The sequence below is a fragment of the Microcebus murinus genome, chromosome 22 (genome assembly GCF_040939455.1).
Source record: "Microcebus murinus isolate Inina chromosome 22, M.murinus_Inina_mat1.0, whole genome shotgun sequence".
NCBI lineage: Eukaryota > Metazoa > Chordata > Mammalia > Primates > Cheirogaleidae > Microcebus > Microcebus murinus.
In genome coordinates, this window is record NC_134125.1 from 12,138,166 (window position 1) to 12,152,513 (window position 14,348).

Genomic DNA, 14,348 nt, shown 5'->3' on the forward strand with positions numbered 1-14,348 from the left:
TCCAAGGTTTTTTTTTTGTTTTGTTTTGTTTTGAGACAGTCTCGCTTTGTTGCCCAGGCTAGAGTGAGTGCCATGGCGTCAGCCTGGCTCACAGCAACCTCAAACTCCTGGGCTCAAGCGATCCTCCTGCCTCAGCCTCCCGAGTAGCTGGGACTACAGGCATGCGCCACCATGCCCGGCTAATTTTTTCTATATATATTAGTTGGCCAATTAATTTCTTTCTATTTATAGTAGAGACGGAGTCTCGCTCTTGCTCAGGCTGCTTTCGAACTCCTGACCTCGAGCAATCCGCCCGCCTTGGCCTCCCAGAGTGCTAGGATGACAGGCGTGAGCCACCGTGCCCGGCCCTCTCCAAGGTTCTTGTCTCCCGCTATGCCCCAAGTGCACCCCATATACCAGCTCCTGGGTGTTGGTCCCTCCCACCCCCAAGCCTTTGCACATGCTGTTCCCTCCGTTAGGAATGTCGCTACCTTCTTGACCATCTGGCTAATCACTTGGCTGGATAAGGGACGGGCTCCAGGTCCCCGTGGCCACTGTGATTCTATCGCAGAGATTGTGACGCCGTGGGAGAATCTGCCAGCTGACTTCCCATCTGTGAGCTCCACGGGGGCGGAGGTCACGCCTTCCCTCTCTCTGTCCCCAGCAACAGGTACGGGGCCCTACATGCACATGATGAGCATTTGAGGCAAACACCCCCTTGTTGTATTGTGATCATTTACAACTCACTTGGCATCTCTCTTCTTTTTATCTCCATTGCTCCTCCCACATGCCATAGCCACCCCACTCCCCAGGGTGTGCTATATTTTCCTTCTATCTCACTCATTTCTCAGCGATTCTAAGTAAACAGCACCCTTCATTCGTCGCCTCCCACGACACCTGCCTGGAGGAGCAGGCTGCGCAAATGCATGTGAACGTATTTTCGTAAACTGTTCACTCGTTCCTGCAATAAGTATGCGTGGGGGGACTTGGAATTTGGGGCTGGGGATGCAGAGGGGGGTCCGACAGCTGAGGTCACTGACCTCCTGCGGCTTTTGTTCCAAGGTGGGGGAGGGGAGGTAGGGAAAAGAGTAAGTGAACAAACAAATGGAGGAACCAAAGAATGATTATCTCATGATGGGAAGTACCTTAATGAACACAAAACACAGCGATGCAATTAAAGGGAACCTGACGGGAAATTGCACAGTGGGAGCAACTGCGGGTTGTCTCCATGACCCCAGGCTATTCTGGTTGTCACTAGCACCCAGACCACTTCCTCTCAGAGCCCCCTGCAGGGTCACCCTCCTTAATCAGGCCACCTGACGCTGCCTCCCTCCACCACCTGTAGCTGCTCCAGGCTTTGCCCTCGGGCGATACTTCTCTCTTCCCCGGATGACCCCGGCTTCAAGCGATGTCCCCAACTTCCGTCATCACGTCTGTGCAGATGACTCACACGTGGATATTTCCAGCCCCAACCTTTCATCTGAGCTTGTGACCGGTGCATCCGGCTCCCTACTCAACAACTCCCTCGGATGGCTGAAAGCTTAGAGAGGTCAGTGTGAGGGACTTGGCCAAAGCGCAAGCCAGGAATCCAGCCACAGCTGTTGTCTCGAATCACTTGCTATTACAACAAACACCTGCTTGACGTGCCAAGGATGTCTTGGCACTCGAGAGAAAATGTGTTACTTCTACTCACTGCTATCATGATGATTATGGTTGTTATTGTTATAATATCATCATTCTTACAGCAACTCGGAGATACAAGTTGTTGAGATGCTCCACTTAGGAGCATGATAGCTTTTTCACATAAGACCTCTCATTCTTATCATCTTGCAAGAGGGGTAAATGTTATCCCCATTCTGTAGATGAAGAAAGGAAGGCCAGCAGGAGTGAAGAAATTTGCAACAGACCCACATGCAAAAGGGGAATGTTCCAGATATATATATTGCTTAGGGAAAATAGTAAGTCACCCAACAGAGTTGCTGGGTGAGTCTATTGTCAATGAGAGAAGATTTATCCATAAAGGGGTGTGTGTCACAGAGCTCCTGGCTGTTCATAAAATCCACTTCAACTTCCTCCTGGGAATACAGTTTAGCTGTTTCCCAGCCTCTCTTGCAGCTAAGAGTGGCTGGGAGATTCAGCGCCAGCCAATGGCACATGGGCGGGGTGACATGTACAACTTGCAGGCAGGGCACATGGAAACCACGTGACCTTCCATGCTCGTTCCTCTTTCCCCAGCCTTGAAGCAGAGGGCCCTGAGCCCTAGGGGAAGGCAAACCCAAAGATGGGCAGGGTTTGGATGCCCTGACACATAGAGCAAAGCCACCTACCACACGGAAACTCCCATCTTAAACTAGCACTTACGAAATAAACTTATATTGTGCTAAACCACTTCATATTTTCAGGCTTATTTGTTACAGCAGCTACCCTGACTGATACAAAGTGTGACTCTGTACATATATTCTGGGATAAATGCCCGGGCAGCTCCATACCAACATGTTAATGTGAAATCTCTCTGGCTGGAGACACGATGAGTAAATTTCATTCTTTTCCTTCTTGTGGATCTGCATTTTCAATTGCAAACGAGTTCGCACTTGCACAAAGAGACACAACGGTATTTTTTTTTCAGTGATGGCAAATGTCACACGTACTAACTCATGACCGTTGAGGTTCAAGGGCAACAGTGGCCGGGGGTAAGGTCTTCACCCCTGCAAGTCCTCCGCGGTGCGTATGACCATTTCCCAACGGGCGTGTGCAATGTACATGAGATGATGCTAATAATAATAATGATAACCATGCTGTACATTTATAGCGCTTCCTTCACAAAAGTCCCGGGGCGCTTCACATTTCTGCACAATTAAAGGCAGCCACAGACAAAAAACGTTTTCAGCTGTGCTTTGTAAAGGGAAAGCGATTCAGCTTTTTGAACATAAAAGGAAGCCGATTCCACTCGCTGACGACGGGGACGGCATCTTCATGCGCTCGGGCCCCCCGAACCCGCGTCTGTTATATTCAGGGCAATCCAGCTGGCCCGGAGGAGAGACCAGAGAGCCCTCGAGCAGGGAGTCACGGAGAAACGCAGGTGGAAACCTCGTTCGTGCATCACGTTCTTGCCCTGACACAGGAAGCAGGGTCGCCCCTGTATCTGTCTGTCAAACGCGGCAGCTTGGCGCTGTTACGTTCGAAAGCCCGGCAAACAGAAACGCATTTGGCGTTGGAAATAAATAATCTATTAAATAGCTCCTGATATTTAGTGGATTTAAAATGCTGCACAAACGAGGCCCCACGGGAGTTCAGCACTGCCGTGTCCCTGGGAGACGGGGAAGTGCCAGGTGGCTCATGCACACGGGCAACTCGGTCACCCGCACGTGACTGGGGAGACGCCTTCAGACTGCGAACCCGGCGAGGGGACTGGTGACATGTGCCACGTGAGAAATTCTTTAAATCTTCCCGAGGGCATGGGGGAAATCCAGTTCTTCCTTCCTCTCCCCATGGCTCCGGGGCACACGGCCCCAGCCCCCATATCACAACAAGATGCTCAGGTAATACCTCGCCTGCTCCTCCCCGCCTGCCATCTCGCGCCTGCCCCAGGACCTTTGCACCTGCTGCATCCCTGCCTGAACTGCTTTCTCTGCCTTCTGGCATGGCCACCTCCTCCTCCCTAGAGCCGAGCTCAAATGTCACCTCCCCTGAGAAGCTTTCTCTGAGCCCTTCTTCAAAGTAGCTCTCCCGTCACCCTGATCCATCCATCACCTGTTTGTGGCTTTCACAGCCCTTATGACAATGCCTTAATGATCTCCCTACTTGTTTGCTCAACTTGTCTGTTTCTTCTACTGGAACGTAAAGCTCAGAGTAGCCACTGTGTTCTGAGCGCCTGTCCTGAGCCCTGGCACTCAGCCAGGGTCCGATAAATGCCTGTGGAAGGCACGTTCGAGAAGACGCGTTAGCACTAAGGCTGACAGATGGCCCTCGGGCCCCTGCAGGTGCTGTTATTGGGTCACTGCAGGCCCTCGCCCCTTTCGGACTCAGCTGCTCACCTCTCAGGGCCACCTGGCACAAGGAGGATTCCAAGGCGTGCAGGAAGCTCTTGGCGGCAGCAAAGTCTGCTTGCTCGGGGGTAGGAAGTAGGAACAGGTTTCTTTAAAGCGGTACACCGCATACCGGAGCGTGAGTCAGAATCCCCAGGGGGGCTTCTTCAAACTCAGAGTGCTGGACAAATCCCCGGAGCTTCTGAGATGGTAGAGGAGGTAAGGGGGGAATTTGCATTTCCAACAAGTTCCCATGATGAGAAGCACAGATTTCAATAACCTTGGAGTTCTAGAAAATTATTTGGGGAGTGGGGATGGGGTCTGGGGGACTTCTGTAAGGAACTGCAAGCTCTGTATAGAAATTTTGTGAGTTGCTAATATTCATGGAATGAGTGTTTTGCAAGGAAAAAGAAAAAGCATGTGTTTCTTTGAGGGGGGTTGGGAAAAAGGACAAGAGTGAAAGAGAAAGAAGAAAGAACTGGTGTGGAATTTAGGGTGTATATGGAAGAGAGGTGTGTGTGTCTGTGGATGCATGCGTGTGGGTGTGTCCTGGCCCCACAGGAATTAACTGGGTTTTGCAGAAGCACACAAACACCAGAAAACCAAAGCTACAAAAACAGAACTCGTTCTAATAAGCCAGTGGTTCTTAAACTGCGGTGTGCACAAAATCCTACGGAACTTAATTAAAAAATACAGAAGTCCAGGTTCATTGAAATAAGACAGGGTCTCAGCCCTGCAGTGTTAGCCAATTCTCTAGGGTATTCTGATACGACCAAAGATGGAGACCCGCTGTGACATGGGACTTCTCACAGGTGACGCCCATTCCCCTGATCTGGCGGCTATGGCAGCCCTGGCAAAGAGGGAACAAGCTAGACTGGTATTCAGATCCACATTTGCTCAATTCCAGGTTGCTTGTTCTGTGAGTTGGGCAAGGGCTCCCTTTGCCTGACCTCAGCTTTCTCATCTGTAAAATGGGCGCAGGGCTAAGCAGGAGAACATCGCCATGCCTGGCTTGAGGGAAAGCACTTGCTGAAGGCTGTGGAGTGTGGTGTTTGGTTTTTTTGTTTGTTTGTTTTATTTTAAAGGCTCTCCGTTCATCCTACCTCTCGGTCAGGCAAATGACTGAGGCTCTAAGGAAAGAAGCCACATGATGGAATCACAGTCTTGCTCAGACCCCAAACTGTGACACCTGTGATAAATCCTTCTGAGAAGAATGGGGCAGCTTCTCACTCCCTAGACCCACCCTTGGTGGCCGCAGGATCAACCCGTGGCTTCCCTTCCACTGGTTCAGAGCCTCACCCGCTGTCAAGAAAGCAACCATGCTACGGGCCTTCATAACTCTGTTGGTCCAGCCCAGGACAGCAGGATGGGGTGGGGGACAGATAGGAGAAAGGACACAGGTGCCCACCAAGGTCATCGGCTCTTTCATTATGACAGTTACTTCCTTGATCATTTCCTGGAACTGAGGCTGCCTCTGCCCTGGGCAAGACGTTCCCCTCTGAGCACCCACCTTTTAGTTTAGAAGTTTCCTACTTCTTGCCCTCAACAAGCCAGGCCACATCGCTGCCTGCGACCCTCACCACCCTTGACGTAAGACAGGGCCCCCTCCCCGGGGCTCCACACCCGAGGACCTCAAACCTGGCTGAGTGATGGAGTCCCTGCACCTGGGCAAGGTGTGGAGACACTCTTGGTTGTCACGACGGGGGAGGGGGAGGGCTGCCGCTGGCATCCAGGGGGTGGAGGTCAGCGATGCTGCTAAACATCCTGCAGGGACAGGACAGCCTCCCCCGCAAAGATTTTTCTGACCCCAAATGTCAACAGTGCTGAGGACGAGAGACCCTGCTTGGGGGCAGGGCATGCTCTGGCATAGTTTGCAAGCTCTCCTGCCCCCGCCAGGCGAGAGAACCTCTGGCCTCTGCCCTCTGGCTCCTGCCAGCTCCTCCACCCTCGCCTGCTGCCCATGTGCCCTCACCTGCCCCCGTCCCAGTTTTCCTGGAATCTGCATTTTAACAACCTCCCTCCCTGGTGCAGGAGGCCCAGGGACACACCCTTTGGGAAGCACCATGCCAGAGCTGTCCCCGCTGCTTCTGCAACACAGCCCATTCTCAGAAAACCAAGGGATTCGTCACAGCTGTGACAAACATCTGCTTCCACCTACTCATTGTACAGAAGGGGAAACTGAGGCCTTGGAAACCCTACAGGAAGGTAGAAGGATGAGAGATGCTTCCATTCAACTCTATCGGCTTTCCAATTCCACTTGGAGTTTTTAACATGAACGATTGCAGACCGTCAATAGCTTGCAATAATCCCATAATAACCCCATCGTGAAGCAATTTAGCAATCCTGCTGCTAATAGCATTTGTGGATACAGCAACTGGGTAACTAGTTGGTTGTTACTCATTCCCTGAGAGCCATACATACTGCATTGCAAGGAAGCTAATCTTAGAAATACTTGTTAACTTCAACAATAATTACCAAGTAATTGGCTAGAACGCGCCATTGTGAATTTATCCAGAAGATGCCAGGTAATTATCTGGTCTTATGTTCCCTTGTAAAATAAATCTAGGGTCCCAAAATTGTTCCAGTTGGTTGGCCATCGTCCAACCGTCAACCTCTGCCAGCCAATCGTGCGGACGCAAGTGATTAATCAAATTACTCAAATATTTGGTTTCAAACTGAACGTTCAGCTAAGAAACCCGGACGACCAACAAGTGGACAGTCCTGGGCGGGAGAGAGAGGGATGCACAGAGCCCCTCCCTAAGATAAATGTATAACAGCAAGAACATGGCATCAATGCCACTTCTTTGGGTCTCATCTGGCATTCTCACGCAAAATACCAAAACACTTGAGAGACCAATTACATGTCCCAGAGCTGCACGGTCTTTATCATGGTGCCAGGAAAAGGCTGGGCTATTTGTGAAATCTGTAGGCAGTTATGGTGCTCGGAGGGGGGGGGGGCTCGGGATTTTGTGCGGAATAGGAGAAGGCCGAGCATGCAGCTGGCTCGCAGAATGAGCAACGCGCATTTCCATAATGACCACTCGGTTTCCAGGGGCGGCTGCTAGTTCCGATTCGCCAGCCTTCGGGCGGGTGGCGAGGGGGGCGTGGGTACAGGGCCCCACGGCTACCGCTGAAAATGAGGGAGGACAGGGCGGCAGGAGGTCTTTGGAAGGGGCAGGCAAAGGGGAGGAGAGGATGGATCTCCAATGGCTAATGTGGGGATATAAAAGGGAGTTAACCGGCCAGAAGGCGAGGAGCTGGCAGGAGAGAAATTAGGGGTGACAGCTTAAGGCAGGAGCCATGGGGGACAGACGGGGGTGGGGGTGGGGGAGAAGACCACTCTGCAACCGGACTTGTGCCTCCCAAGTTAAGGGCTACTGACTGCCCACTAAGAGAGATGAGGCGTAGTGGATAAGACACAGAGGAGGAATGGGGGGGTTGAGGGTCTCCATGGCAGATGGTAAAAATGGCCACGGAGTGTCCTCTCCCTGCATCCACGGCCTTGAAACAGGACACTGAGAGCCTCCCATTCAGAGGCAGAGTCTGCTTCTCGTTGACCGTGGGGGTTGCTTAGGCCAATGGACGTTAGCCAATGTGTCGCAGCAGAAGCATGAAAAAGTCTTGTGCATTAGGTCTCGAGCTCATGCGCTTGGAAACCTGAGACCGCCATGGGAACGAGCCCTGTTGGGGATCAGGGTCCACGTGGAGGAGGACGGGGGCGCCCTGGCTGACAGTCAGCCAAGCGGCAGACACGTGAGTGAGGGCGTCCAAGACTCAGCAACCCACCCTCCTCTGCTGCCCCGGAGCTGAACTGACCACAGCCACCAGCCACTGAGCCTGGCTCAGTCCAGAACTGTCCACAGGACAGAGAGAAACAACTTAGTTTTGGGGTACTTTGTTACTCAGCAAAAGCTTATACTTGCCCAATCCGAACAGCTCAGCCCACGAACATTACCTGGGCTGATTCTTTGAGAGTCACTTCTGTCCTGCGCAGAGCTGAGAGCCGGCATTTTTATCCCTGTTTAAGGGGGGGCTGGAGACCCATCCCTGGCTCTCCCGTCCCTCGCAAGCCCTGTCATTCGACACACGAGTCACGCCAGTCAACCCACCGTCTGCATAATCAATGGGGACAGACGATAACGCACTTTCTACCTAATCACCAAGCTCTTCTAAGCGGATTCACGGAGGTTTTGTCTCATAAGGGAACAGATCAAAGACACGCCAGCTCTTCTCTGAGCCCACAGCACCTGCGATGGCACCTGCCAAGACGCGAGGCTTGTGCGTTTGGGGTCTTACTGCTTGAGCCGGATATAGGAAGGAGAGAGCTCCTGACCGACCCTTGGCACCCCAGGCCAGAACAAGAACGAATGCCCCTACTGAGGCCAGTCCGAATGTGAACAGGGGCACAGATAGCAGAGTTTAAAAAAAAAAAACACCAAAGGATTGTTTCACAGCTATTCAAATGGAACCAAAGCTATTTTTTATCAATGCCTCGGGTCACCGGGTGAGGTTAGAGAGATTGAGTCCAGGAAAGTCCAAGGAACATTTCCTTAATGTCAGTTCTCTGTTAACTACCCCTTCTGTGCACACACAGACCCTCGATATTCAAAGCAACGATGGTAAAGACTGCAAATGTGCTCTGCCTCTTTAACCAAAGCCAGAATAACCACCATCAGAATCTTAACCCAGGGGTCAGCAAACGATGGTTCACAGGCCAAATCCGGCCCACCGCCTGGGTTTGTAAATAAAGTTTTATTGGGACACAGCCACGCACATTCATTCATATACTCCCCGCCCCCCATGGCTGCTTTCGCGCTACTGTGGTTGGGTTGAGCAGCTGCTGTAGAAACTGTGCTCTCTGCGACTCTACTCTGCTAAAGAGTTTTAGCACTCAAAGTGTTTTCGGGACTCTTACATCTTAAAGTCACGTAGGTAAACGCTGAAGGGCAGAGCGGGAGACGCTCTACTGAGCAGAGCTGGCTTCTCAGCCGCCAGTGCGTGGGGGCCGGGCGGGACTGACCTGGTGATGATGGCCAGGTGGGGCGGGCTCATGCAGGCGCCCATGAACAGCACCACGTTCTCGTGCCGCGTCTGCCTGTAGGCCATCACCTCCCGCTTGAAGGCCTTGAGCTGGTCCTCGTTGTCCCTCTCGATGTCGATGAGCCGGATGGCCACCTCGCCGTGCCAGCGGCCGTGGTACACCTGCCCGAAGCGGCCCTTCCCGATGAGCTCGCCGATCTCCAGCTGCTCGAAGGGGATGTCCCACTCCTGAAGGAAGATGCTGGTCTGGCTGGCCTTGCGCGGGAAGCTCCGGGCCGAGAGGAGGGACAGGTTCATCTCCTCGAAGTCATCCTCAGACTCCTCCGCCTCGTCCTGGGCCTCTTCGTTCTGCGGCCAGAGCGGGAGAGAGGTCAGAGTCGCGCCCGCGCCCGCCTCCCCTGTGGTCCTACTGTGTCCCGTGTGTGTGTGTGTGTGTGTGGGGGGGGGTCTGGACGCATCTCCATGTGCAGTGGTGGCCGGTGCGGACACACATCTGCTTCCCCAGGTGGCTCCGATGACAGAGCTGAAAGGGAGATCGTGACAGTCCAACTCTCTTGCGCTGAGAGGGGAAACTGAGGCTCAGAGAGGAGAAATGCTAGTGGGAGCAGTTATCCCAGTTTGCTAGGATTACTCTGGTTTTACTACCCAAAGTCCCGCATCTCAGGACACCTCTCAGTCCCTGGCAAACTGGGATGGGTGGTCACCCTGGGAAGTGACTTGCTGTAGGTCACACAGCCGGGCAGAGGAAGGACTAAGGATCAGGGTCTGGACTCGAATAGCCCTTCCACTCCACCGTGCCGTCTGGACCCATCTGACCTTTCATGTGCGTGCAATAAAGACGACAGGCTAAGCTACGGGTACCTTGTGTGTCTGCACAGACATGTGACAACCGTCAATATGGAATATCTTTTGCTTCCCCCAGGGAATTTAGAACTGATGATTCAGGAATTGGGAGGTTCCGACGGCAGCCAGGAGGGTAGAAGACGGCAGCGTGAGAGGTTAATAGAGCGGACTTAACCGCCGGACCAAGCCAGCTGGAATCCGGCCTCTGTGTTACCGTGGCCAAGTCACTTCACTTCTCTGAGTCTTCGTTCACTCAACGAAAAGTGCGGGTCACACAATCTGCCCCAGGGGGTGGTGTGAGGTCTTAAAAGAGATGAAGACCAGTTCTTTGCACAGATCTGACCACCTGTATCCAACACCCACTGGGATGCCTCAGAAATGCAGATTCCTGGGCTCCACCAAGATCTACCGAATCGAAATACCAGCAGACCAGCACCAGAATCTGCCTTTCTATCCTGCACACCTGCATGACTCAGGTATCCGTAGGCGTGGCCACTATGAAAGTCAGACACTCAAAGTCTTGGGCCCCGCCTTCCCAGCCTGGTATGTGGGGGTGCCCGGGGCTTGGGGGCGCCCCGCCTCTTGGATTCGTTGGCTGGAGTGTGGGCGTGGCAGGTGCCCAAGCCAGCGGGGACTCCCAGAGGCCCCGGGAAAGGAGGAGACAGGCTGAGAAGGTGGTGTCTTGACCCAAAATACCTGAGCCAGCTTCCCCCAGTGACACACTCAGGAGAAATGATGACACAGGAAACACTGGCTTATCCTAGGACCATTTTCCAGCTACCACAATAGTCCCAGAAAAGAACGCGATTTTCCCTGGAAACGTTGACTCTCTTCCTTTACTGGTAGAGGTGGGGGGTCAGAACTCCATGACTTTCACCCAGGACATCTCATTGATTCCACCAGAACATTCTCAGCACCGCAAGCCCAGCATCCCTGAGGCCCCACCTCCTCCCTCCAAATCTTTCTGAAGGCAGCGGGGCACGTCCACCTGGGTATTCACCCGGCCCTGAGCTGAGTTTTCAACTAAGAATGCAAATCTCTTGCCAACTTCCGCAAAACTGGCTCTTCCACGATGCACACCATATAATGGCCCGTTAGGCTCAGAGGCGGGAGGGGCCGCCCTTGTTCACTGTGCTGGAGTTAGAACATCCATCAGACAGGGCCACTGCGGCCCCCACCTGTCCCCAAGGCCTCTGTGTCATCAAAACCATCAATCCTCTTGCCAGGTTCTGGGCAGCCCCTGGAAAAAGTGGCAAAGCAACCCTGATGCTCACCTCCGAGGTTGGCTCCACTTCAATTTGAAGTAATGGGTTTCCTTCCAAGCTTTAAAGAAAGAAAAATAAGCGTGACCCTTAGGTGAAAAGGTAGGTCCCTGCATTGAGTTTAGCTGTGTGTGAAGAATCCCCAGATGGGAAGTCCTCCCCACCAAGCCTTTATCTCACATTCTAATACCGGTGTCAGAAATCATCTATAACCTTACTATAAAAAAAAAAAAAAGCAGTATATAAGGATATTGTTTTAAGTAGATTTTTTTTCTGGGCTTCTCAGGGCTCATTTTTCTTTATTGCTTTGGTTTCAACTAATCTAGCAGCTTTCTTAGAAATTGGCCTGAATGCCACAGGTAGACAAATTATCTGTGCTCCAAGGTGTTTTGCAGGAAAGAATTAACCAGCTCTCTGAAGTTCACTCAAATTCGAAATCTCTTGGAAGGAAGGTGGTGTTCATCTGTTTGCCTGCTCATTCATTCATTCATTTGACTAGAAGTGAGTGCCAGGAACAACACTAGGCCCTTAGAGGGACATAGAAGTGAAACTGGCATGCCTCCTGACCTTGAGGAATGTTCTATTACTGCTAAAGGAACTAAAACAAGTTCACAGATGTTGTACAGAAAGGCTAAAAGTAACAAGAGCCCAAAAGTGAGGTATGAATTGGACAGATGGATTATGGTGAAAAGTCCAAGGAGAGAGAATTAACTGGATGGATTTGAAAGTTCACAGTGTTTGAGTTGGACCTTGTCAATCACATGGGATCAGGGCGTATGGAATGAAAATAAAAAGACTGTATTGGACTGGAAGACACAGGCATGCAAATGTGTGTGTGTGTGTGTGATGCATTTGCAACTTCATGAGCTGCTGTTGTGTTCTAAGTATGTGAACATGCTGGGTATGGGTGCTCGGGGGCATGTGTGTGTGTGAGTACTGCATGGGTATTATGGGATGTGCCCTGTTTAGAGCTGTCTAGTGTGCACATGAGTTGGGGGTGCACACGGGAGAGGTCGAGGCCACGCTGTATGCTGATGGTATACCTGAGTATGCATTAGGGGTGCAAAGGACTGGCACGTGTCTGGTATGGGATGGTGCATTAGAGTTGTGTTTTGGGGGTGCGTCCTGAGACTTGAGGACGTGTCTGTGTTCATGGACTGCAGCGGGGGACAGTGGCTGGGATGCTGAGAGTGCAGAAGAGCTAGGACAGGTGGGAAAAGAACTCACAACGATATCATGCCCCCTTCCCATTTCCCGGTGGGAGCTTAGCAGATTCGCCCTCCCCCTCCCCGCCTCCTCCCCTGGGGGGCCTCCCTATCCTGATCCTCAGACCCAAGGAAGCTGCTGACTTCCTGGAGGGGGCCCTGGTGAGATGGAGTCTGAAAGCCCACAAGAACTAAAAGAAGGGAAGAGAAGGGTCAGTTCTCCAAAGTGGCATTTGCTGTCATATTAACCAATTATTTATAGCACAGCCTGGGAAGGCAGAATGAAAGTGCACAATGACAGCTGATATGCTAGGAACTTCATGCCCTGAGTAGGACAACGCAGCTAGAGTCCCTTCTCGACAAAATGGGCTGCCCCCTCCTCTCTTTGCATCAAGGCTGCGTGATTCCAGCAGCCAGGGCTATTCAATTATTTCCCTCTGTAAAGAGTGAGTTTCCACCACTCCACGCACATTTAAGCAGATCGCAGGCAGCTACTGACTGTGTTTTTTACTGGTACTCCCTGACTGTCAGTTAATAAGCTGGAGTTCGTCTTGCACAAATTGTGGAATTGGTTTACCTGCGGCAGACAACTGGTGCGGAGAGCTAGATGTCAGTACGATACCGCCCCCCAGCCAGTTGCTGTTCATTTGATTTCAGACATGCTGCATTTGGGTCTTTAACAAAGTCCATAATGTGGGTCAGAAAGGACGAAGCAGTTAGGGGAGCCAGCAGAGAAACCAAGGAGGCAAAAATGTGGGTTGGGAAACTGATCAAATCCTAGCATGTCCAAGACTTCCAACCAAGGAAGTGAAGGAAGGTGATTTCACTTTGGCTGCACCAGCAATGGACCACCTGGAAGGAGGGTCTGTATCTTAGGATGCTATACACAAAGATGTTCATTGCAGTGTTGTTTATAACAGTGCAGTATGGGAAGCAAGTAAAATTCAGCAATAGGGATTATTTAAAGAAATTATTCTCCATTAATATGACATCTTACAGGCATTAAAAACAATGTCCCTGAAGAGTCTGGAATAATATGAAAAATGTCATGTTATAGCATGAAAGATACCCACAGCAGGATGGTAACTGCATATACTGAGTCACTATGTAAAATATGAATAAAAGCAGCACACATAAAGGTTTGAACAGTGGGGGAATTATGAGTGCTTCTTCCTTTCTGTTTTTTACAGAATAGTCCAAATTTTCTGAAATTAGCTCTTACTATTTTTATAATAGTATAAACCAGAGGTTAGCAAAAAAAAATTTTTCCGTGAAGAGCCAGAGAGTAAATATGTTTGGCTTTGCAGACCACAGTTTCTATGAAAACTACTCAACCCTGCTGCTGTACAGAGAAAGCAACCACGGACCCAATATGTTGTAAACAAATGGGCATGGCTGTGTTCCAATAAAACTTTATTTAAAAACAAACAGCAGGTTGCATTTGTCCTATGGGCTGTATAATTTTATGAGCCTGGTATAAACCTAAATTAGACTTTTTTAAAGGGTGACAGTGACATGGAATAACTTCCTTTTTATTAAGCTCTAGCTAGTGCCTGGGAAAATTTGTCTTTCTAATGGGGGGTGGGAGAGGTCCTCAGGAAATTGTCCAGCCCCTGGAAATCACACCTGATAGGCAAGACCAGAGGCACAAGGCAGAGCTGGCTCATGGGGACCGGTGTTGCTTCTCTCTTTGTCTCTCGGCCTGGGCTCTCTCCTCTTTGCCTGAGTCATTCCCTACATCTTTCTGGCCCCCTTGTCCTTCTCCCTCTGCAGCCCCACCCCCTACATTCCAGGAAGAGGAAGAAAGAAGACACAGAACTGGAGCAGACCGCAGGGCCGGGGCTCGGAAGCTCAGGGCAGGGGAGAGGGTCTCGCGCCACTTACATTGTATTCGAGGTCACCGGATGCAGGATGACCTGGGGTGCCCGCGTTGGCGTCTCTGGCACTGGCACCACATCTGACAGCCAGAGATCGGACAGTCAGAAAACACACAT

General features: G+C 51.4%; 1 protein-coding gene across 1 annotated transcript in view; it reads right to left on the reverse strand.

The window, feature by feature from the left end:
- The window catches only part of KSR2 (kinase suppressor of ras 2), a 368,992-nt gene that overhangs the window by 33,489 nt on the left and 321,155 nt on the right, over window positions 1–14,348 (reverse strand). The window contains exons 12-14 of the mRNA XM_075996606.1: window positions 14,239–14,311; window positions 11,162–11,210; window positions 9,025–9,392 (exon numbers count right to left, since the gene is read on the reverse strand). Of these exons, the coding sequence (XP_075852721.1) occupies window positions 9,025–9,392; window positions 11,162–11,210; window positions 14,239–14,311 (490 nt within the window). The remainder of the gene's footprint in view (window positions 1–9,024; window positions 9,393–11,161; window positions 11,211–14,238; window positions 14,312–14,348) is intronic.